Here is a 23,758-nt window from a genome sequence, read left to right on the forward strand (position 1 = left end):
TCTACTGGTACAGCCTCATTGTCAGTCACATAGAAGTTGGGGGAAGGGTGCTGAGCAAGCTCAGGGTCAGTGAGCTCACAGCTTATAGGCTCTTTTTACAATCTTTGGAATTCTGGGAGTCCTAAATAATGGAGACAGCTGAACATACTTTATCTTTGGTGAATAATTTCTGCTTTGAAAAGGTTTGAGAGGTTGTGATATTTTTATTTTTAAAATCACTCAAAGAAAGCAGGTGAATCTTTGCAACATAGTCACAAAAATCATAGACCATAAGATATAGAGCCAGAAGGCACCTTAGCAGTTCTTTAGTCTAACCCCCTTCCATTCAATAGACAGCAAAACTGAAACCCACAGAGGTAAAATGTTTAGGGCCACTCATGTAAAGAGTCACAAAGTTGGGATTCAAGCCCACATCTTCTGATTCTTAATTTAATGCTATTTCTACAGTATCATCTCTTTTGTCTTGTGTTATTTTTCTGACTTTCAGTTTTTAATCCTACTCAACAGTTCAATGCCTAGCACTACAATGTGATGTATCATGATAGAAATGGGTTATAAATACCCCAGTGAGTATGCCACCAAGCATATAAGTAGATGTATGAGAGTGCATGTATATTTAACAGACTCAGTGACCAGGTATGTCCAAATTAATGAATTCATAAAAGAGTAGCCACTTGAAAGTCTCTTAAATTTTTTAAATTTCAAGGACAACATCCCCCATTGTGTCAGAACATTTGAAATTTAAAATCTCTACAATGGCTAACTGTATACATTCCATCCCTCTCCCGTATCCAAAGGCAAATACCTCAACACAAAAAAATGTGGTTTCCTAGGAAATCACAGAGAAAATACTGAAACAAAAAGGAAAAGATGCAGGGGATAGTCTCCTAAGTCAAGGAGTATCCTTTCTCTGTGGCGTAACTCTTTTCCTTCTATGGATACCTCTTTAGTTAGGTAATATAAAAGAATACCAGATATTCTATAAAAGAATGGAAGGAAATGCCAACAATAAAAGAAGAAACAATTAAAAGGGTATGTTTTTCCCGTCACTGAAAGACAGCTACCAAAACCTTGCTCATTGTTAGTTTTCCTTTAGCAATTAAAAAAGAAAATTTCTTCTAGTTAACCTCAAATTCCATAACTCTTCAGCCAGTAGAATCATCAAGCCTGCCAACATTAAAGTCATATTTACTGCTTTTTTCCCCAGTGCAATATAAATCTGTTGAAAGGAGGAATTGCTTCGTTTTTTTGTCTATGTCCGTTAGCACCTAGTATACTGTTACACCTGTAGCAGGCGCTTAAAAAATCCAGCTGAATTCTCTAGTTAATCATCACAATTTCTTATTTCTCTCAAACATGGAGCATCTGTGATGCGTCTATTCTTAGAAGGCACAGTCAAAGCATGGGGGTAGTTAACACAGTACTAGCTTTGGAGTCAAGAAAATGTGAATTCTAGTCCTGCCTCTGACACATACTGGTAATGAGACCTTGGGTAAGTCACTTTAACCTCTTAGTGTTTGAGACAACTCTCTAAGACTATATGCTACAGAAGAGGTGCAGACTTGCATTTATAAAGGTAATTTCCTCATCCAGGAGTTCCCTACGCCAATGAAATCACAGGTCCACTCCCCTTCCCTATCCCTAATTCAGCACAATAAGCATTGTGTTTTAATGACCAGCATGAGTTCTGTCATTGTTGGCAAGTAGAATTACAGATGACTAAATAAAACCAACATCTTGAACAATATAATAAAAGTCTGCTCACTGCAGACTTATCTAACACAAGGTAAACACAAATTATTAAGTTAGAAATGCTGAGTATGATGTGCAATTGGCTAAACTGGACCTGTTGAGTACAGTACATACTAAAGTCCAAATTGAAAAACATTAGAAATGTCTCAGTTGCAAAAGCTATTTCATGCAACTTAAATTAAATAAAAGCTTGCTTTCTATTCTCACTTTCATTTCAGCTGAATAATGGATAATGATATTGGAGTCCATGCCTCATAGAATTTCATGCTTAGTTTGACATAAGAGTTTGCATATTCAAATGATATTGATGTATAGCTGACTATAACATGATCTTAAATAGCCTAAGCTCTAAGAAAAAAAAGAGCAGTACAGTTTAAAACCATGAGACAGATACAAGGGTAAAATTATGTCACCATTTTGAAATTTGTCTTTAAGGACTTAAGAATAAGGCGATCTTTGCACATGCATTTCAAATCCCTTCTGACTAGCTCAATCCTTCACTGAATCTGTGGTCAAAGCCAAAAGCCAATAAATAAATAGTCAAGGAATAGGTATGCAGTTCTCAAAAGAAGAATTCCAAACTATTAATCATATGAAAGGATGTTCCAAATTACTAATAATAATAAAAATGCAAATTAAAGTAAACTTGAGGTTTTGTGTCATATCCATCACATTGTCAAAGTTGACAAAAGATAAAAAGAGTCAGTGTTGGAAGGAAGACAGGTACACTGGTGCATTGTTGATGGAACTGTGAAACAGTACAAACACTTTGGAAAGCAATCTGGAATTTTGCAAATAAAGTATCCATAACCTTTGACCCAGAGGTACCACTACTAGACATATACCCCAAAGAGGTCATTGATAAGAAGTCCCCATACAAACCAAAATATAACAACATAGTTTTGTAGCAGCAAACAATTTCAAACAAAGTAGATGTCCATCAGTTGGAGAATGGCTAAAAAATTGTGGTAAGTGAACGTAAAAGAATATTACCATGTTGTAAGAAATGATGAATATGGTGAATACAGAGAAGCATGGAAAGACTTAATTATCTAATGCGGGATGAAGTAACCAGAGTCAAAAAGCAAAAAACAAAAATAACAAACTAACGATAACAATGTAAATGGAAAGAACTATAACTACAAAAAAAATCAAATGTGAATATTGCAGAATTACAAAGAATGGTTCCAAAGAAGAAATACAAAAAACACCCCCACATCATTCCTTTGTAGGGTGTGGAACACAGCATATACCTTCAGACCTTTTAAATATATTTATCAGTTTTACTTATTTTTCTCCCTCTTTTTCTTTAAAAAATATGATTTGTTATATGGGACAGCTCTCTGAAAGAAGGAAGAGTTATTTGTTATATGGGATACTGGGAAAAATTCTGGTGAAGCAAAAAACAAAATATATCAATAAAGATGTATTTTTAAATTATCTTTTAAAAGCCTGTAGTCAAAGACCTTAAAAGTGGACACAGTCCCCTGGTGCCAAGTTCATCAGTATCTGAAAAAGTAATGATGTAGAAAGTTTGGTCTGGTACTGGATATTTCTTCCTTTACTATTATTTTCACTCTTGACAAGTAATTGATAAAATATCAAATGAATATTCTCTTGAATTTGTATCAGGGAGACAGATTTAATTAATAAAGTATAAGAACTTTAAGTTATGCCATAGGAATAAAAACCAAAATTTCTATTTTTAGTTCACATCCTTAATGTAAATCTGACAATGGATGTTTCAGTTGATATTTGCTAAATATTATTATGTAATAGTTAAAAGATAGCATTAGTCTATCAAAAATACAGGAGATGACCTTTTGTTTTCCTTTTGTTGCCGTTCTATTGTGACCTTTTTATTTCTTATTTCCAAATAAAAAATAAGTATAAAACATTTTTACTGCCCTCAGGGGATTCTCTAAGATAGTTGCAAAGAAGGTGCCAATTTGCACTGATAGAGAAAGTCTGCCACTGGGAGCTTTTCACTGATGAAATCACAAAGTTTAGTCCAAATAAAGTTAGAACAAAACCCTTATTTCACAACTTCTATCTGGAGAAAATAAAAAAGAATAATAGCTATTAATAATGACACTTAAAGGTTTGCTTGAGTTTTCAAAAATTTTTTTACAAAAGATACAATTTTTTTTCTATCAAAATACTGGGAAGAAAAAAACCTAATTTTTTTCTTTAAAAATATATTGAAATTATATTAGGGACATAAATGTATTCAGTTTTATTTCACCAAAAGCCCTAGGTGTAAAGATCTTAAAGCATTCATATTTACATTTTTCTAAGACTATTAATACTTAGGGCCAATAGTGTATTTTAGTGGTAAGATTTTTTGATGCTTCAATTCTGCACGGCTTTCAATGATTAAAAAAGAAAATTGTTGATTTAAGAAATGACTTTTTGGAGCAGTTAGGTGGCGCAGTGGATAGAGCACTGACGGAGCCGGGAGGACCTGAGTTCAGATCCAGCCTCAGAAACACCCTGGGCAAGTCACTTAAACCTGATTGCCTCACCAAAAAAAAAAAAAAAAAGAAATGACTTTTTCAACAGAAATACGATTCTATCCTAACTTATATATTCTTAAAAATATAAGCTATTACTAATAACTAACAAAAAGATAAAACTAAAAAAAGATAAAATATAAAATTGTTGCTAGCTCTAAAACAACAGTAAAATTATCAAAATCAACAGACCTACACACTGATGATTTGCATAAAATATAGCAAGCAAAACTGGATGCAAAGGGAAAATATTTTAATATTTGTAACTTTTCTGATTAGTAACTTCATACATATTAGGTTGGTAAGTATGTTTCACTGGTTTTCCTAATAACACTATTGATTAGTTTTACACACTAAACACTTCTTATTAAACTTTGGTACAATCAACTATAAATGAATTGAGGGAAATTCTCTTTGAAAACAGAAGAAGAGAAAAGTAGGCTTTCTCAACCAAAATTCAGCAGTTAGGGACCATGACCTTAATATTTCATAATTAACTGGAAGATGAAGAGAATATAAGATCTTATTATGTTTATTAATTGTGGATTACAAAAAAGCATTTGATTCAGTAAGATTCTTCTTTGTAACAAGGAATCTCAAAATCATTCTAGATTACTTGGAAGAAATAACAGCAGAAATAAGTATTCAAGGATCATTAACATCAGGTGAGGCATAAAACAGGGAGAGAGATGTTTGATTGCCAAAAATGTTTACCACTGATGAGAGCAATACTGAAGAAAGACTCCATGTGGAAGATGGTGGCATTCCCCAGAATCCTTTGTTTATGGATGACATTGTGCTGATTGCATCAAGGCCTAGAATACTGCAAAGTGTTTTGGCACACATCTGTAATCCTCAAAGGAGTTCAGCCTGTTCATCCATACAATAAAGACCAAGTGGATGAAGAAACCAGATCAAAGAGCTGCAGGTGTTAAGTCAGGTTCAAGACCAGGTCAACCTGGAGTAAAAGTTAAAGGTGTGCTGTGGTCAGAGACAACTGGAATTTCATGAACTCACAGCTGGGGTTTTTTTGCACCTTAGGGAGATCTAACGAGCTCCAGGTCTATGGAAATCCTGGCCTCCCTCCCCTCACCTGTTCGGTTTCCCAAATCATGTTTATTAGCCATTTGTAAAACTTGGTTCCACTTGGTACAACTTTGTTTCTTCACCTGTGGTTTTAAACTAGGATCTGAAGCTAGTTTCATATGGCCTCATTGGAAGGCACTATCGTCAGTGGTGTCTCCTTGCATCACGTCATTTCCTTAAAACAGCCAGAAATATATTTGCATTTCTTTCTTTTTCCAAACTTGCAGACCTCAGTTGGACTTCCATCCAAAGTTGTGACCAAGCCAAAACTGCACCTGGTACAAATTTCGTTGAGGGGAAGACATAGAAGACAATGCCTACTGGAGGGTACAACCACTCTAGAAAGAAAGACCAGACCTTAGTCCATATAAGAATGGGAGGTAAGTGGGTCTGGAAAGGAGGTATCATGGTGAAAAGACCCTGTGGATGGCAGCCAGCAGCTGAATATTTCTCAAGGACTATAAGGCAAGTTACAGGACTATAGGCCCCATGGGGAGGAAGTATGCACATGCACACACACACACACACACACACACACACACACACACACACACACACCATGAATACCCATTGCCAGTGCCCTCCATCAACCTGCCAGTAGTCACATCTCTGCACCCACCCAAACTCTTCTTTGCTATTGGAGGGACCCACATATCTCAGTTCACTTGTGGAGCTATGATCTTCTCTCTCCTGACCTCAGTGACTGATGACCATTTTCTTGGCTCAGATCACTAGTTCTGTCCACTTCCTAGGGTCCTTTTTGATGACTCATTCTAGGAGTGACTTCTCAGAATCATAGCTACTTATTTTCGGTAGAAAAATATTTTTCACAAAACATAATCATAATGGACAACTTCTGTCCAAAGTGAAAAATTAACTATTTGTGCTTCACTACTGTGTTCTCTCACACCAGCACAATGTAGATTTCCGCAAAGACTAAGATGCTTCCTCCTATAGGTTTTTAATACATCTTATACTTTGCAAGGGCCCTGTTGTTCTGTTATTTTGATACACACACATTGCTCCTTTCCCTGTGGTCAGCAGAAGCAAAGCCCCTTAAAAGCATGATGTGTGTGTGTGTGTGTGTGTGTGTGTGTGTGTGTTTCAGACACAATAGGGGGAGAAGTGAAAACCAACATCCTATTCCACAGGTAGACCTGGGAGAAGAACCCAGATGGGAGAGCAGGTGTTGGTAGTAGATCAGAACAGGTGCAGCCTGAGCCTAAGAAATATCTCCAGTCAGAAGGAAGTATCAAGTGCCCTCCTAGCCTTTTATGGAATAATTCCATTAACACTAACTAAAACTACAGTAAAAATAGGAGGCAAAGAATTTCATGAAGTAGGCGGTCTGGACAGTTATAATAGAGACAAGACATAAAAGCGCTATAGGTATGTTCGTGGAGATCTTACATACTTCTGCTTTCAAAGCAATAAAATAAAGCTGAGTTCATAATCTACAACAAATAATTATTCCTAATATGAATCAAATCAATATACTATTATACAAATATACAGACATATATACAAACAGACATAATATACAAAGATCCAGAAGTTTCAGTTTTCACAAATGAAAAAGACTGAGCTTTGAAGGAATGGCAGAGAAATGAGGGGCAGAGGGGACAAGGGAGGAGGGTGAAAGAGATCAATTCCATCTGGGGCTAAGCCTCTGAGAGAAGAAGGTTTGGTTTCTTTTATATAGCTATATCTACCTACATATATACACACATCTATCTATCTATCTGTCTATCTATCTATCTATCTATCTATCTATCATCTATCTATCTTTCCATGCATATATAGATATATGTGTCCTAAATGTGATAGAAAAGAATATGATATTGTTGGGAAGATAAAAGATCATTCTTAGAAAATTTTTTAGATATTGAAACATTTGCTTTTTTCTAGGTTGTTGCACTTTGTACTAACTCATGACTGCTTTCCTTATTTTATTTTGTGTATATGCATATATATAAAATGTTGTATATGTATGTATGTATGTATGTATATGTATATATGTATGTGTAGTATGTATATATAGGTAGAACTAGAGATAGAGGGATAGATAGATAGCAGATACAGATATAGGTATATAAAAGAAACCAAACCCTCTTCTCTCAGATACACAAATATAAATATGGATTTAGATATCGCAAATGTCTAGAGATCTCAGGATTATATATACATGTAAATCATAAAAGGAAGGTTCTGGTTGAAAAGAAAACTGAAATTGTCTTTGCTTTCTGCATTTACAAGTTGGTCCCATAGAAGGCCCTCATTGTGGTCCTAGAGCATTGTTTTTCATTAATTTCTATGACAAGGAACCCAAAGCACATGAAGCTAAGAGCCATAAAACAAAATAAGGGGAGCAGTCATGACTTGGCACAAAGTCTGACAACCTAGAAAAAAGCAAACGTTTCAATATCTGAAGTGGGGTTGATTTTCTATGAACAACCTTTTCTCTTCCCAACAGTATCATATTCTTTTCCGGCACATTTAGGACGCAAGTCAAGCTGTGTCTTATTTTTTATTATAATAAACACAGTCAGTTGACTATAACAAAGACATATTAGTGCTGATCAGTTGAAAGCCAAAATACACCATCAGCTGGGGAGGGGGGAAGCGAAAAAAAAAAAAGTCAACTGATAAAATAAAGGACCAGCCGTCTGGAAAGCTCTATAAAAGGAGAATAAAAAGGGCAGTGTTCTTATGAGACTACCACAGGATGCCAAAATATCTAGTGAGGGCCCTTCTGGGGCTGTCATTTCTGGAAACTGGTAACTAAGACTAGCAAACCCCTTATATTAGTGTGGTCTCATGCTTAATGTTTCTTGAATATCTTCAACAAAATATGCACCCCAAAAAAAAAATCTTGTGAGCCATATTTAAAATATGTAACACAAGGTTCTGAGTAAGATTCTTGTAAGGGTAAATATTATAATGGTACAGAATGGTTTCTTTACAATTACACTTTTAAAATATTTCCATAGTTTACCAAATTGCATATATTAGAGTATTTAGAATAACAAGAATGAATATTTCTTGATCAAGAAATGTGCAAAGAAAATTCAAAACATGAAAATGATGATTTTCAGTGTCATAGGCTAGAGTTGGAGGGGGAAGGAAAAAGGAAATAAAGGTAAAGGCCCTTACCATGTCTTGAATTGCTCTTTTCTCTTGATCAAGCTCATCACATAGTTTGTCCTTCAGTAAGGTTAACTGAAATGAAAAAGTATTAAATTCTGGTTGAAGATAAGAATTTATTTAAAATTCTTTCTGTTCAATAGACTTCACTGAAATTAATTTTACTCTAAATAACGTAAGCGAGAGAACTTTTCAAATAATTTGGATTCAGGAAGAATGACATGTTATGTTAATAATGATAGTAGCTAACATTTACATAGCACTTACTATGTGCCAGGCACTTCACAATTTACAATGTGCTTTACAATTATTATCACATTTGATCCTCACAACAACCCTGGGAGGGAGGTGCTTTTATCCCCATTTTACAGATGAGGAAACTGAGGCAAACAGAGGTTAAAAGATGTGCCCAAAGTTGCAAAAGAGGTGGATTTGAACTTAGATCTTCCTGACTCCAGGCCCAGCCCTTTATCCACCGTGACACTTAGCTATAGTTATCTACCTCAGAGTCACTGTGAGAACCAAATGTGATAATTTACTAGTTATTATTACAGTATATTGCTCTTATACACACATTCAAAATATTTTAAGAAAATCCAGTTTATTTACAATTATTCCTGAAAATCTAGTACCTCATCTCCAGAGAATTGGCTGCCAGGTGACAAGCAATTCATTCGACAAAGATCTGGGGATAAGTGGTTAGAGGATATAAACAGTGACCAAAAGAAGAAATGTAAACTATTAACCACATAGAAAAAATGCTCTAAATCACTGATAGTTAGAGAAATACAAGTTATATCATCAACTCCAAAGTTTCACCTGACTCCCATCAATTGGCAAAGTTGACAAAACAGGGAAATGACAAATATGGGAGAGGCTGCAAAAAAATATTGATGTTAATGCATTGTTGGTGGAACTGTACATTGGTCCAGCTATTTTGGGAAGCAATTTTAAACTATCCCAAGCAGACTCAAATGTACAAAAATGTTCATAGTAGTTCTTTCTGCGGTGACAAAGAACTGGAAACTAAGGAGGAGCCCATCAATTAGGAAATGGCTGAAGAAATTACGGTACACACATATATATATGTACCATAAGATTCATAACAGAACTTAATAATATTAATAATATAATATAATATATTGTGATTAATACTGTTAATTAATAATGATATTCATAGCAGAACTTTTATGATAACAAAAAGCTGGAAACAAAGTCAGTTAAACAAATTATGGAATATGGATGTAATGGAATATTATGACACCTGAAGAAACAACACAACAAATATGAATTCAAAGAAACATGGGAAGACTTGGATGAACTGATGCAAAGTGAAGAAAGCGGGACAAGGAGAAAAATAAACACAATAACTACAATATCTAAATGAAAGCAATACTAAAAGGCAGTAGAACTAAGCTTATTCATGAATAAATGATGAAACAAACTCTCCTTCTCTTGAGGAGAGGTGAGGACTATGTTGACAGAATTATGTATATTTTATCAGTCACTGCCATGATATTAACTGGTTATACTGAACTGTTTTTATTTGCTTTTGTCAAATGAAGGGGTTCTGTGAGGAGAGGAGGGTTCCTTGGAAGTTATATTAGAGTTTTAAAAATATGTTAATATAATTAGCAAATTTATTTTTTAAACAAGATCTTTAGGTTTAAGTAGATTGCAAGCTTAATGTTAGTCAACAGTGAGACATTAAAACCAAGAAAGAGAAAACAAATTTAAGGTGCATTAAAAGAGGGACATTATTGAGAACTAGCGAGGACAGTCATACTGCACTGGTATGAATTCACTTCTGGAGTATCATATTCAGTTTTGGTAACTATATTTTAAAAATAATATTAATAAGCTGGGTATCTAAAGGAGAACAACATTATGGTGAAGAGCACTGAGTTCACACTATATGCATCTCAGTTGAAATAATTTGGAAGGTTTATTTGGAGCATGATTACTGGCTCACAGTATTCGAAGAGTTGTTTTGTGGAAGAAGAATTAGTCTTGTTCTGTTTGGCCCCAGTGGGCAAAACTAGGAATTATGAATGGAAGGTACAAAAATTTGACTTCAAGTCAAGGAACTCACATTTTACCAGACTAAACAACATATAGACGGAGAAAGTTAGGCAAGGGAGGGGTTGAGTGATCAAGGGACCCCTGCCCAATTGGGTCTCCCAATCTGCTCCACAAAAGTGACTCCTATCAATTCTCTGCTATGCAAGCATATGCAAAATACATATAAAATAAATCTAAGGTAATTGGGGGACAGGGTAACTAGCAGCTAGGGAATCAGGGAAAAAACCACATATATGAGATAGTATTTGAGCTGAAATTTGAAGGAAGATACAGATTCCAAGAGGCAGAGGTGAAGAGGGAGTTCATTTCAGGCTCGGGAGGACAACCTGTGCTTGAGATTGGAGAACTGGGAATGTTTAGCCTGGAGAAGAGAGGACAAAGGGAATATGACAGCTGTTTTCAAGAATCTGAAGGGCTGGTTTTTTTGGAAAAAGGATTAGACTTGTTCTTTGTGACTTCAAAATGAAGAGATTTGGGCTAGGAAAAAATAATTCTTACCTGATTTTGGAACAGGTTGAATGACTGGGCCCCCAACAGTGTTCATTAATGGATGGATATCAACTTGGGCCTCCTCTTAAGCACTGGGTTCTTGAAAGAATATCCCAGTGGAGCAACAAAGCTTAGGCAGGTCCTACCAAGTTGGGACTCCTTCAGGCAAATGCCCAGTGACGGACTCCCAAACTAGTAAAATGGAGTCAGATCATAAGTAACTTAAATATTCTTTGGTAGAAACTTGAGTAACCACTCAAGTAAGACTAAAGTCTAAGGCATTGTGATTTCAACAATAACTCATTAAAAGTCTATGCTGTGTACTGGAAATAAATATTTTAATAAAATAAGTTTTGAGTAAGTTAATTTCATAAGGACAGCCATCTGTTATACATGTACGTAAGACTAGGCTAATGATAACAGATAACTGGCTCCATCAATAAAGAAACAGCAGGAGAACCAAAGCAAAATTATCCTGAAGTCCAAGACTTCGAGTGAGGGAGGGACAGAGTTACAGAAAATATCTTCAACCAGTAACTTGAAGGTCTGAATAAAGATTCTGGCTGCATAGTTTTCTTCACTTTTCATGGCCCCAGGTGGCCATCCATAGAACTTTCATATTAATTCCTAACTATGGAGTCATCTGTATTGTAGGCTTTTTGTTCCTCTCTTTGTGATTCTGGATAAAAGGAACACCAACATGGAAATTATAATTCTGTAATTCCATTCCCCTTCCTCCTATGGTTCTTCACCAAATAAATGACTATTTATCGAGCCTCCTTTCCTTTTCTACACAGAGCTGAAAATGAGGGTGGGGGAGAAAATGGGGGAAGATTGAGGATTTTTCATCATTCAGGAATGAAATATTAATTACCCTATAAATTCCTACAGGAAATTGGCCCAATAAGATGACCGTTTCTTTTGAAAATACTTCTGTAATGTTATTTCTCTTCAAAATAAGATATTGTTTTGCAAATTAAAGCCATCTGAAATTTAAACATTGACCTACTATCGGTTATTATTATGGCATGGGTAAGTCAGGAAATATCTTATCTTACTTTGATATCAGAAGAGTTGCCTACTGTCATGAGTACTAATTTTTCCCTAGAATAGGAATGAAAGCGTTAATTTTTATACTGTGTACTATAAGCCTGGCTCATTTATATACAAGTGCTTTATTGAATCAGTCCACGTTTATGTTGGGAAGGTACCATAGATGGATGATGAGCTGGGCCTATTATTAAGTAGGAGGAAGAGACCTGTCTGTTTTATAGTTGGTACTCTGTGTGGTGTTCCTTAATAAGGATATTCTCCAAGGGGTGCTATATGGCAAACAGAGACCACCATGCTACTGGAAGAGTCAAATAACCATTAACTCAAAGGGCAATGGAAACACATGCAATGGGAACACGTAGGCTACGGCATGTTACCAATAATAGCTGGCACACAAAAAGTGAGGCCAAAGCTGTAATTGAAGACACGTATGACTGGAATAGGAGGTGGACCAGTCACGTAGTGAGAAGATAGATGAGAGGGATAGGCTCAATGGTACATTGATGACATCAAGATATCAAAAAAAAATGGGGGGCCCCTCCAGCAAAAGGGTGAATCCTCTATGAAACATCTATGAAAAGACAAAGATTAGAAATTCAACATGGAGGGACTGCAATCTGTACCAATTTAAAGGATACCTAATTTGAAGAAATTGAGAATCCTTTAAAGGATCAAAATAAATAAAAACCAACACATACCAACATTGTGATGGGTACAACAGACGTAAAAATGCAGATTCCTATAATTTTTCTCCCCATAACTCAAATACACCCATTAAAAACTTCATTCAATCTTCTTTATGAACCTTTTAAATGCCTCACTATTAAGCACAAGTTATCAAATTTACAAAATAAGAAAAGGTTTCCAACAACTACACTTTTCAAAGAAGAAATGCAATTTAGGAGAAAATCCCCTCTCATCATTAGTCACCCGACAATAAGCAATGGGACAGATGAACATGTATTATGTCCATTTTCTTTTGCTTTGTATGACTACTTGGAAATTCTGCCGGTTCCCCAAGCATGCAGATATTTCGATTAAAAAGGGTCATTCATCAATGTCGAAAAGTTACAGTACCTTTTGAATCGTTTTCTGATCATTCTCCACTCTTTGTTTCATAGCCGAAAGTTCACCTTCTGAAAACAAAAGAAGAAAAAAGCAGACCATGAAATTACATGCTTCTGTCCACGCATTCCAACTGTGTGCGCTAGGTCAGTCTGTAAGCCAATGGAATGCACAGTGGACCAAAGTCCTAGCAGGACTGTGACCTTCACAATCGCCCTTGACCTTCCCAGCCTCCTTCCTGCTGTTCAGCCTGCCGGTCAGATAGAGATTAAGAAGTTACTTAAAGAGCCAAGTGTGGCCTGGAGCCCACCGCTTCTCCTCAGGACGAGCTGCGGACATCTCTGCTGTTAGTCACAGCCAATACGAAGTGCGTTAGCAGGTCATTCTTGATTACACCTGCTAAGCTTGACAGCAAATGAGAAGTGAAAACGTGCAATCCCGACATTTTGGATGGTGGCGTATTTGAGCACTGCTGTCATACTGCTGACTTGGTAACTGATTTTATTTTCACACAGTTCAGCTTTTCACCAGTCAGCCTAGTGACAGCACTGGGGAGGTAACACAAGATCAGACATATCTGCAAATAATCAAAATATACTTATAAATGCACACACGTTTAGTAATTTAGTTATAAGAGATAATGACCCCACAGTTTGTGATACGAATTCCCATTTATGCTTTAAAATGAGCCCCAGAAAATGAAGCTAAGAAGCATGTTTCCTAAGATGTGCTCTGTTTCTGCACAAAGCATATTCAAATATGTATGCATAATTATCTGAACTTGTACTTGTCCATAATATCACTTTTGCATTTTATTTGCAATATGTAACTTCTGAATTACAGATTACTGAAAGGCCTTAACTGTTCACAGTTTTTTCTAAGCATAGAAAACTTCAGATTAAGTTTCTTAAACATTAGTCAAAAGGCAAGATTTAAACAACTCTATCATGATACCACCATGTTAAAATGGCAGGGGTCAGAAATGAGCAGCAAATGCCCTGACTCCCAGAAAAGAATGCTTAAAAAAAAAATAAAGTATTTTCCCCTGAAATAGATCATGGATCATCCATAGGGATGATCCAAATTCCAAGTAGACCAAGCAAAAGGGTTTGAGAAATGTGCAAGATTCATACATGGTAGCCTGTAATTGAAATCTTAGGGGGACTCAGACTGATTCGCACCCATCAGCTGGCTCACAGACCACTTCAAAATGTTACCTAAGAGTGTATTTGCCTTTTCACAGAGTTGAAGGTCCTCTTCAAGTCCTGCAGTGGCCTTATTCAGTTTGTCATTTTCCCTTCTGAGGTCGCTAATCTCCTTTCCCAGCTGTGCTATTTTCTCATTGTATTCTTCCTTTAAGGATTCCTAAAAGACCAGAAATTTCATATTTCTAAGCCAGGATTTAAATATGCAAACCACAAGAGCCGTAAATATATAGCAGCTCTATCATATCATTTTCTGAATTCTATTACACATTTCTTTATCCTATGAATAGAGAAAATGAAAGAGCTTGCTGGAAGAAAGACCGCAGTACATTATGTACAAAGACCATAACACATGGGGACATTTTATTGACGGGAATAATGCATATCATACTGTTTGTGCGCCCTCATCATTCAGGTCAATTTCTTATGGAGGCTGTGTCCGGGGAGGCAGCTGGGGTCTCTCCACCCACACTTCCCTCTGTGTGTTTCTGAAGCGCCGTCCGTAACTAGGCAAGCTGGGGAGACTGTGGATGGGCAGCACCAGGGGGTTGGAAAGTGCATGGCTAAGGAGGGGGCCTTGTTGCTTTTGTGTTATTGCTCAGCGTCACTGCTGCCAGTGTCGGGAAGAGCACATCACATGTCAAACCGGTGACGTTTCCAGGCTGGGAGCTGCATGGAGTCCATCAGGCCCGCCGATAGCCACACAGTGGGTTTTCTGCTTGGTGCAAGAGCCACCCAGAGGCAATTCATATTCTGAACATTAACGTGGCTTTGCATGCCTGTCACACTTGGACTGTGCAGGCGGTTAATGCTATTGAAGACTTCGGTTTAAATCTCTATGCAAACAGTGATTACCTTGTAAGAAGGTTTCAGGATAACTTACAACAAAAGACTTTAAAGTTATAGTTTTAGTAAAGCAAACTCATTTACATTTTTATTATGTGCGTCTTTTGTTTAAATCTTGCCACGTCCATTATGGTAGAGTCTTTTTCTTGCGCAACTGAAGCTTATTGGGCAGCTAGTCTTTTTTTTTTTTCTTGTCTGTTTCAAAGCTATTGAAAACATCTGAATATCCTCTCTGATGGCGCCCTTGATGTGACTGCCACACTCTTCTTTAAAATGAAGATGTAACAGATTTTTAGAAGCTGGAGTCAAACTTTGCCTTAAACTATAATACATCCAACTAAGCCTTGTGTCTATAAAGATATTAAGTAATTGGGGGGGGGGGGAGGAAAATCATGACATTTCTATGTATCACTTATTCTGCCCTAAAATAAAAGTGCTTATAGTTGTAAAAAACAAACAGGTAACTAAGATAAAGAGTGATTCTCAAAGCTTGCTACCTAGAATACTACAAATAAATTGGAGCTTTGAAAGCCATCTTCAGTCAAACTGAAAAATGAAAAATCTCATAGCTACAAATACTGAATAACTACTCACAAAAGTGATGAAACTCACTACAAGAACCCAACATTTTTATCCTAATTAATAGAACTCCGACTCTTTGATTAATTTAAAAGATATGTGAAAGTAAATGACTTACTTGCCTGTATGATTCCCAATCATTTCAAAGAAAAAAGGTAGCTAACATGCATTATGTAAAATTGTGATTCGCTCCCGAATATGCATGTTTAAATTTTATTTTAGATTTTTAAAAGGGCAACTGAAATAATAAATCACTGATAAAGTTTGGTTATTATTTTGAGTTATACTTATATTTTTGTTTGATGGGAAACTATATTTTTTCTAGAAATGTTGGTTCCTTTTAATTAATAAGGTACAACTAATCATTGTTAACTAGAAAAACTTGCCTAAATCTCATAAATATCAATAATGTTGTTTTCTTAATAAAGAAAGACCTCTCATATTTGAAGTCATTCATTTCTTGTCTGACATTATCCAATTCTAAATCACTTCAGAATATATTTATAGACTCAAAAGGCTTTTAAAATAACCCGTCCAGGCCTTAATAGGCTTAAGAATTAGTCCCTTACCAGTGGCAGAATTTGAATATCAACAGCTGATGATTACATGAGGGCCTATTATCATAAACTAAACAACCTAATTTGAATTAATCAGGTGAAGTGATGTGAAAAATTTAACATGATTTAAGACCTAAATACTACCCCCACTTCATTTTTTTTTTATTGTCTTAGAGCAATAATTTGGGAAAATAGAACTGGTTAATTTCCTCATTCACAATTTATAACTCATGCTTTGCTCAGATAATCTTTAGCTCTGGCTCCACCATCTGTTACAAAGAAGAACTGCAAGTAATTAACTATTCAGTGTCCTGCAGCAATGAGGACACTCATTAGCAAAATGAACAAAGGAATAGTTCTCTGTAGCTACAGTCATCTGTTACACTTTGAGTGGCAGGTTTTGTGGCAGTGTTTTTTCTACCATCTGCCCACAGCAGTAGTTTTTGGCTTGCTTAAACCAAGAGACTTTTAAATCAAATAGTGTAAGCAAAGCAAAATTAGGAGGAAGGTGATCATTAAATAGTAGTTAACAAAATACATCTAGTCCTCTAAAGCTACATTGTGCAGTAAATGTTTATTTGTGCTGATCTATTATCAGTCTGGATTTAAAAAAAAATAAATGCATTTACATGATTGAAATAAAGACTTTCTATCATATGAGGCTGAGTACTTTGGGCAATTTTACAAAATTTTAGTACTGGTTCTCTGTCACCCCATAACCATGACTCGAATATCTGGCCTACTTGGCATATACGCCATTTCTCAAATGAGTCTTCTTGACACACGTAGTTTCCCTGGTCCTCAGCCCTTGAGGCCCCAAAACATCCCTGGGAGAGTGGGGATGATTTTAGGAAGCACAATGACTACCTTAGGCCTTTGTGCATCTTCTCAGTAGCCTCTATCAGAGGGTGGCGGAGCAAGTCTGTCTCATCTCTGCAACTATCATGCCTACTATTTAGGCTTCTCAAAAGGATATGGGTCAGGGAGGGGCTGCCTGATGCCTGCCCACTGTCTCCTGACAGCCTCAGAGAAGAGCAGGTGCTTTCCTGGGGAAGTGACAGCCAGACAGTGGGTAACACATAGAGGCAGCGCAGCCCTGGGGTGCTATCTTTCCTGAGTGACAGCTCTGTTTCAGAGGTGTGTTAGCCAAGGAGGTGGGTGGGTGGGAGGGGGTTCATTTGCTTCCATCAATGTTTGGGGTGAAGAACATTTAAAGAAAAGGTCCCACAAACCAAGAGCACCACTTGGGAGAGGACAAAGGCTAAGCATTAAGATGTTCCAAGAGGGGGCAACTAGGTGGCTCAGTGGATGGAGCATTGGCCCTGGAGTCAGGAGGACCTGAGTTCAAATTTGGCCTCAGATCAAACACTTGACACTTACTAGCTGTGTGACCCTGGGCAAGTCACTTAACCTCAATTGCCTAAAAAAAAAGTCCCAAGAGAAAAGGTTATTTTATAATATAACTTTTCTCTTTTCTACCCATGCCCACATATTCTTGGGGAACATTTGAAATCATTTAAGTCTAATTCCTTTATTTTCCATTTGGAGAAACTGAGGCCCGCAGAGATTATATTACCTGTCCAAATGACATGAGGAGTAAATAGCATAGGGAAGATGTAAACTCAAGGCCTCTAACTACAATCCATCATAACAGGAAAGAGAAAATGGATATAAACTTGCTTCTAAACTTTTCTTGACCACTGACTACTCCCTCTACCTGTTCACTCTCTTTTTTTTAGTTTTTGAGGCAATCAGGGTTAAGTGACTTGCCCAGAGACATACAACTAGTAAGTGCCGAAGGCTGGATTTGAACTCAGTTCCTCCTGACTCCAGGGTTGGTGGTGCTCTATATGCTGTGACACCTAGCTGCCCCTGCCCATTCACTCTTATTGCATTTTAACCCCTCCTCCATCAAAAAAAAAAAAAAAAAAAACAAACCCCACACAAAAACCCACAAGAACTTTTCCAGAGCAGCGTAAAGCAGTGGAGCAAGTACTAATTAATGAGGGAATTCATCTTCTGTTACCAGAAGATTTTACTTCTTCTACTTGTTTTGTCATAATGTGCCATTTAAAGAATTATTTAATATATTTTCATTTCCCAAAACAGCTGTTGAAATACTGTTCTTCAAAATAAATCCCCCAAAAAAGTATATGTGAAAGATAATAAAGTTGATTGACACTAAGAATTTTTTAATGTGATTTCATTACCAACATCAGTAAAATATCATAGGTATTCCAGGGCTATCCTTGGTTTTACAGCAACTTCTATGAAGCAACTCTCCCCAAAAGTCCATCAGTTTCTCAAACTTCAGACACTAGGCGCCTCTCTTTTTTTCACCACAAGGGGGGGCAATTGTATAAGGCGAAGTCTTCACAACCCTCAACTAAAGGGAAAACACAATTTACCAGAATGTACTTCACTACAGGGGCGTAGACTTTCTTAGAAGATTATTCCCAAAGGATAGAAAGCATTTTCCCTTATGCTTTCTTTTCAGCACATGTATTTTTAAAAAGAGATATAGAGGCAGGGGAAGGTTCCTTTTTCTTTTCTACTCTATATCACATCGTCATGAAATCAAACAAGACGTAAGCCCAGTACATCCCTGACCTGCTACCATATCAGCCCTAGAGGGGCGCCTAGGCCATCTGACCCCCAGCAAGAGGACTTTCTATATAACATTCACCCAAAAAGTTTACCACTCTTTTTTTGATGATCTCAGTATAATAGAGAAAAATCTAAAACATGGTCAGGAAAAGTGAACCAGTGGTGAAAGACCTTTCCATTCCAGTAGAATGTAAGCTCCTTGAAGGCAGGGGCCATTTTTCATTTTTGTCTCTCTAGCACAGTGTCCTGCACATAGTAGGTGTTTAATAAAGGCTAGTGGATTGATTTGATTTTGTAATCCATTCAATAAATATCTGTTGAGTACCAACTTTGTACAAAGCTCTATGCTAGAAACTGGGCGGGAGGGGGAGGCTGGGAATGGGGGGAACAGGGGGCAAAGAAGAATGAAATAGTGTTTGGTCTTAAGTGTACGAATGGGAAGGGGATGAGAAAAGGAGGGGGGGAATGAGTTCTTTCCACCTCACGTTTTTTAAAAATAGCATTTTGTCTAAGTCTCTCTTTTGCCTACCTACCACATACCATATTTTATCTTGCTTCTTCCTTATTTGTGAATGTAGCTTGCACGCATTTATTCGCTTCTAAGTTCTATGGGGTCAGGAACAGAGTTGTTTTCATCTTTGTATCATTAGTCACCTAGCATGAGGCCTGGAACATGTTTTAGCAAAGACCTCTGGGGTTAGACAGGGCCTCTCAGGCTTAGGCCTCATGTTCCTGACGCAAAATGACTTTGACTCAGAGCTCCACTAAACTTCTCTAATGTGAAAGTCAGGGGCTCAGCCCTAGACTTATCAATAAGATTATCCTCAGCCTCTTGACTGTAACTGGCCTTGAATTAGTTTAAAGGACCAGGGATTACAAGACAAATCTGAACTAGAAATTGGGATTCCTTAAGAAATCCAAGAGTGACTTTACTCATGTTCTTGACTTCAACCCTTCCTTGCTGGCAGAGGCTGACGACTGCTTTCTAGGTGTCTGGACTTTTAAATTTCTTTTCTTTCCCAGATGGAAAATTGATGTCAAATCTCCTAGCCACTTCCTTTTCTCTTTCCTTGTATATCAACCTATGGTTTGAGTAGTAAGGCAACCCTTGACTTCTTCTGCATGAAGGCAAATTGGAAAATCTGTGAACTTCTCTTAAACATATTTTGATAATTATATTTCAATATAATTGGTTTTCTTTGTAATCCTATGTATTTTATACATTTAAAAACTTTATTTTGAAACAGGCTCTATAGGCTTCAGCAGACTGCTATGACACCCAAAAAAAGTTAAAAAGTCTTGCTTTAGAAGTATTCTTAAGGCTCTTGGCAAGAAGTCAGTTAGTCAGTCAAAAAGCATTTTGTAAGGGCTTACTCACTTGGTTCCTGCCCTCAAGGAGCTCACATTCATTGCATCTTTCAGAATCTCTAAAATAAAGTAGGGAGCTTCAAACTCTTCTGACTTAGGTCAAACTTAAAATTAAAAACAGTGCAATGGGATCAGTTCCACCCCCACCACTTCCACCAAAAAAAAAAAAAATTGTGTTTTCCCTCCATTTATTCTTCTTTGATAGTTTTCTAGTTTGGAGTGGCTTTCCCCTGAGTAAAAAAAAATTGGGCCACTTTGTTTTCGTTCTAAATAAGAAATTGTTCAGGTTTTGTATCTGTAAGATGGGGACACTAATGTCTTTAGTTCCTTCCTCCCAGGATTGCTGGGAAACTCAAACTAGAGCATAAGGAAGCTATTTGTAAACCTTAAAACACTAGTATAAATGTCCACTGTTCTTATGATGAGTATGAAATTGCTGCTGTTGTTTCTAAACTGGATCTTCTACAAGGTGCCTCCAAGATTAAAACACAAAAAAGTATTAGTTTAATTCCTTCTATGGCCTAGAAGCTCTCTCAAGAGGGGTAATAATTTTGACCAAACTTTCCTCTCTCTGAAATTGAATCTTTGTGATATTTGCTGAAGATATTTTCACAATTAGTTCATACTTTCCCTTTCAACTTACCAATTTGAAAAACTTATTTTCTTTATAGGATGCTAATTGTTCCTGTAAATCTCTTATTATATCATTTTTCTCCATAAGCTTTCTTTTGAATATATTTGTGTTCACTGAGGGCATTTTTGCAGCTTCTTCCTCTACTTCAAAGAAATGCTGTTGGAAAAAAAAAAATCCAGAATCAGAAATAAAAAACAAGACAAAATTAAGTAACAATATGGTCTTTTACCTCTGTGGTCTTTTTCTAAATGCCTTAATACTCCCAAGTACAAGTTTCTATAACTTGTACCCCAAAGATAGATGTTAAGTCTTCCAAAGCCAGCAGTGTTGAGCATAGTACTTTCTATACTAAAAGACATTAAGAAGTTATACACTAAAACATTTATAGAATGATATACATAGCATAGTTTGCCTTTTTGCTTGCATGGGTCATGAAAAAATGGTTGTTGTTTTTTTTTAAAGCTACTTATTCATTATATCCGAGAGTTTTTCATCTCATTTTCTCCACTGAGGAGTTGGCAGGATTTCAGGCTATAAAAAGATGGGGCCTCTGAACTTTAACAGTTTAATTATTTCTCCTTAGGTTTGCAATGGTGATAGGAAGTCTATGAGTTTGGGAAGAAAAAAGATTCCACTTATTTGGCATCAGCTGCTCAGATGCTCATATGATTAGCAGCACACATATATTAAGTGTTGAAAAATAATACAGGGAGCCAAGATGGTGGAGTGAAAGCAGTGACTTGCTTGAGCTCTCCCCCAAACCCCTCCAAATACCTGTTAAAAAATGACTATAAACAAATTCTAAAGCAGCAGAACCCACAAAAGGACAGAGTGAAACAAATTTCCAGCCCAAGACAACCTAAATGGTAGATTGGAAAGGTATATTGCACCGGACGGGGAGAGGAGCGCAGTGCGGCATGGGCACACAGGCCGCAGCAAAGCTGGAGCAGGCCTCAGAGGACTGAATCGTGGGCAGCTGTGGCGATTTCCAGACTTCTCAACCCATGAACACCAAAGACAACTTAGAAGGTGAATGGGAAAAGTCTGTGACTGCGGTGAGAGAAGGAGGTAGGTCTCAGCTGCTAGTCCCCAGCGCGGCCTCTGGGGCAGCGACTGCCTCCTGAGCTTCCAGTCCACAGACTGAGGGGGAATTGAGTGGCTGATTAGAGGGGGATTGCAGGAATCTCTTTGCCAGTGCTGAGGCAGGAATCTCTTGCTCTGCCTGTGCTTGGATCTGGGTCACAGTTCTGAGGCGGGGGTCCTGAAGTGAGGAGGAGCGCTGGTGTGGTGGAGCTTGTTGTGGCGGTAGAGAGGAAACACCTCGTGCCTTACCATACCACATTGGAAGAACTGAAAATTTACAGGTCCCTAGAAGTATCTCTGAAAACAGCTGAACAAACCCCTGATGCTTGGGACAGTACCTTCTCCATATTGGAAGCAGACTTTTACCTTAACAAAGAGTTTAAAGCTCAAGTAATTGGCTGGGATTATGAGTAAGCAGTGCAAAAAGTCAGACTATATTATCTTACTTTGGTGGCAAAGAAGATCAAAACATACAACCAGAAGAAGACAACAAAGTCAAAGCTCCTACATCCAAAGCCTCCAAGAAAAAATATGAATCAGTCCCAGGCCTTGGAAGAGATCAAAAGGGATTTTGAGAAGCAAGTAAGAGAAGTAGAGGAAAAACTGGGAAGACAAATGAGAGTGATGCAAGAAAATCATGAAAAACAAGTCAACAGCTTGCTGAAGGAGACCCAAAAAAATATTGAAGAAAATAACACCTTAAAAAATAGCCCAACTCAAATGGCAAAAGAGGTCCAAAAAGCCAATGAGGAGAAGAATGTCCTAAAAAGCAAAATTGGCCATATGGAAAAGGAAGTCCAAAAGATTACTGAAGAAAATACTTCCTTAAAAATTAGAATAGAGCAATTGGAAGCTAGTGACTTTATGAGAAATCAAGACACTGTAAAACATATCCAAAAAAATGAAAAATTAGAAAACAATGTGAAATATCTCGCTGGAAAAACAACTGACCTGGAAAATAGATCCAGGAGAGAGAATTTAAAAATTATTGGACTATCTGAAAGTCATGATCAAAAAAAGAGTCTAGACATCATCTTTCAAGAAATGATCAAGGAAAACTGCCCTGATATTTTAGAACCAGAGGGCAAAATAGAAATTGAAAGAATCCACCGATCTCCTCCTGAAAGAGATCCCCAAAGGAAAACTCCTAGGAATATTGGAGCCAAATTCCAGAGTTCCCAGGTCAAGGAGAAAATATTGCAAGCAGCTAGAAAGAAATAATTCAAATATTGTGGAAATGCAATCAGGATAACACAAGATTTAGCAGCTTCTACATTAAGGGACAACATGGCATGGAATATAATATTCCGGAGGGCAAGGGAGATAGGATTACAACTAAGAATCACCTACCCAGCAAAACTGAGTATAATCTTTCAGGGTAAAAAATGGTCATTCAGTGAAATAGAGGACTTTCAAGCATTCTTGATGAAAAGACCAGAGCTGAATAGAAAATTTGACTTTCAAATACAAGACTCAAGTGGAACATGAAGAGGTAAACAGGAAAGAGAAATCATAAGAGACTTATTAAGGTTGAACTGTTTATAGTCCCGCATGGAAAGATGATATTTGTAACTCATGAGACCTTTGTCAGTATTAGGGTAGTTGGAGGGAAAAAATTATATGTATGTATGTATATAGATAGATAGATAGATAGATAGATAGATAGATAGATAGATAGATAGATAGATAGATAGA

At 37.0% G+C, this 23,758-nt stretch overlaps 1 protein-coding gene across 1 annotated transcript in view; it reads right to left on the reverse strand.

Annotated features, from left to right (window-relative positions):
• CUNH10orf67 (chromosome unknown C10orf67 homolog) overlaps window positions 1–23,758 on the reverse strand; it is a 111,457-nt gene that overhangs the window by 62,954 nt on the left and 24,745 nt on the right. Inside the window, exons 5-8 of the mRNA XM_027847864.1 lie at window positions 20,990–21,136; window positions 14,402–14,549; window positions 13,197–13,255; window positions 8,505–8,570 (exon numbers count right to left, since the gene is read on the reverse strand). Of these exons, the coding sequence (XP_027703665.1) occupies window positions 8,505–8,570; window positions 13,197–13,255; window positions 14,402–14,549; window positions 20,990–21,136 (420 nt within the window). The remainder of the gene's footprint in view (window positions 1–8,504; window positions 8,571–13,196; window positions 13,256–14,401; window positions 14,550–20,989; window positions 21,137–23,758) is intronic.

The sequence above is a fragment of the Vombatus ursinus genome, unplaced genomic scaffold (assembly GCF_900497805.2).
Source record: "Vombatus ursinus unplaced genomic scaffold, bare-nosed wombat genome assembly UNPS02005459.1, whole genome shotgun sequence".
Lineage (NCBI taxonomy): Eukaryota > Metazoa > Chordata > Mammalia > Diprotodontia > Vombatidae > Vombatus > Vombatus ursinus.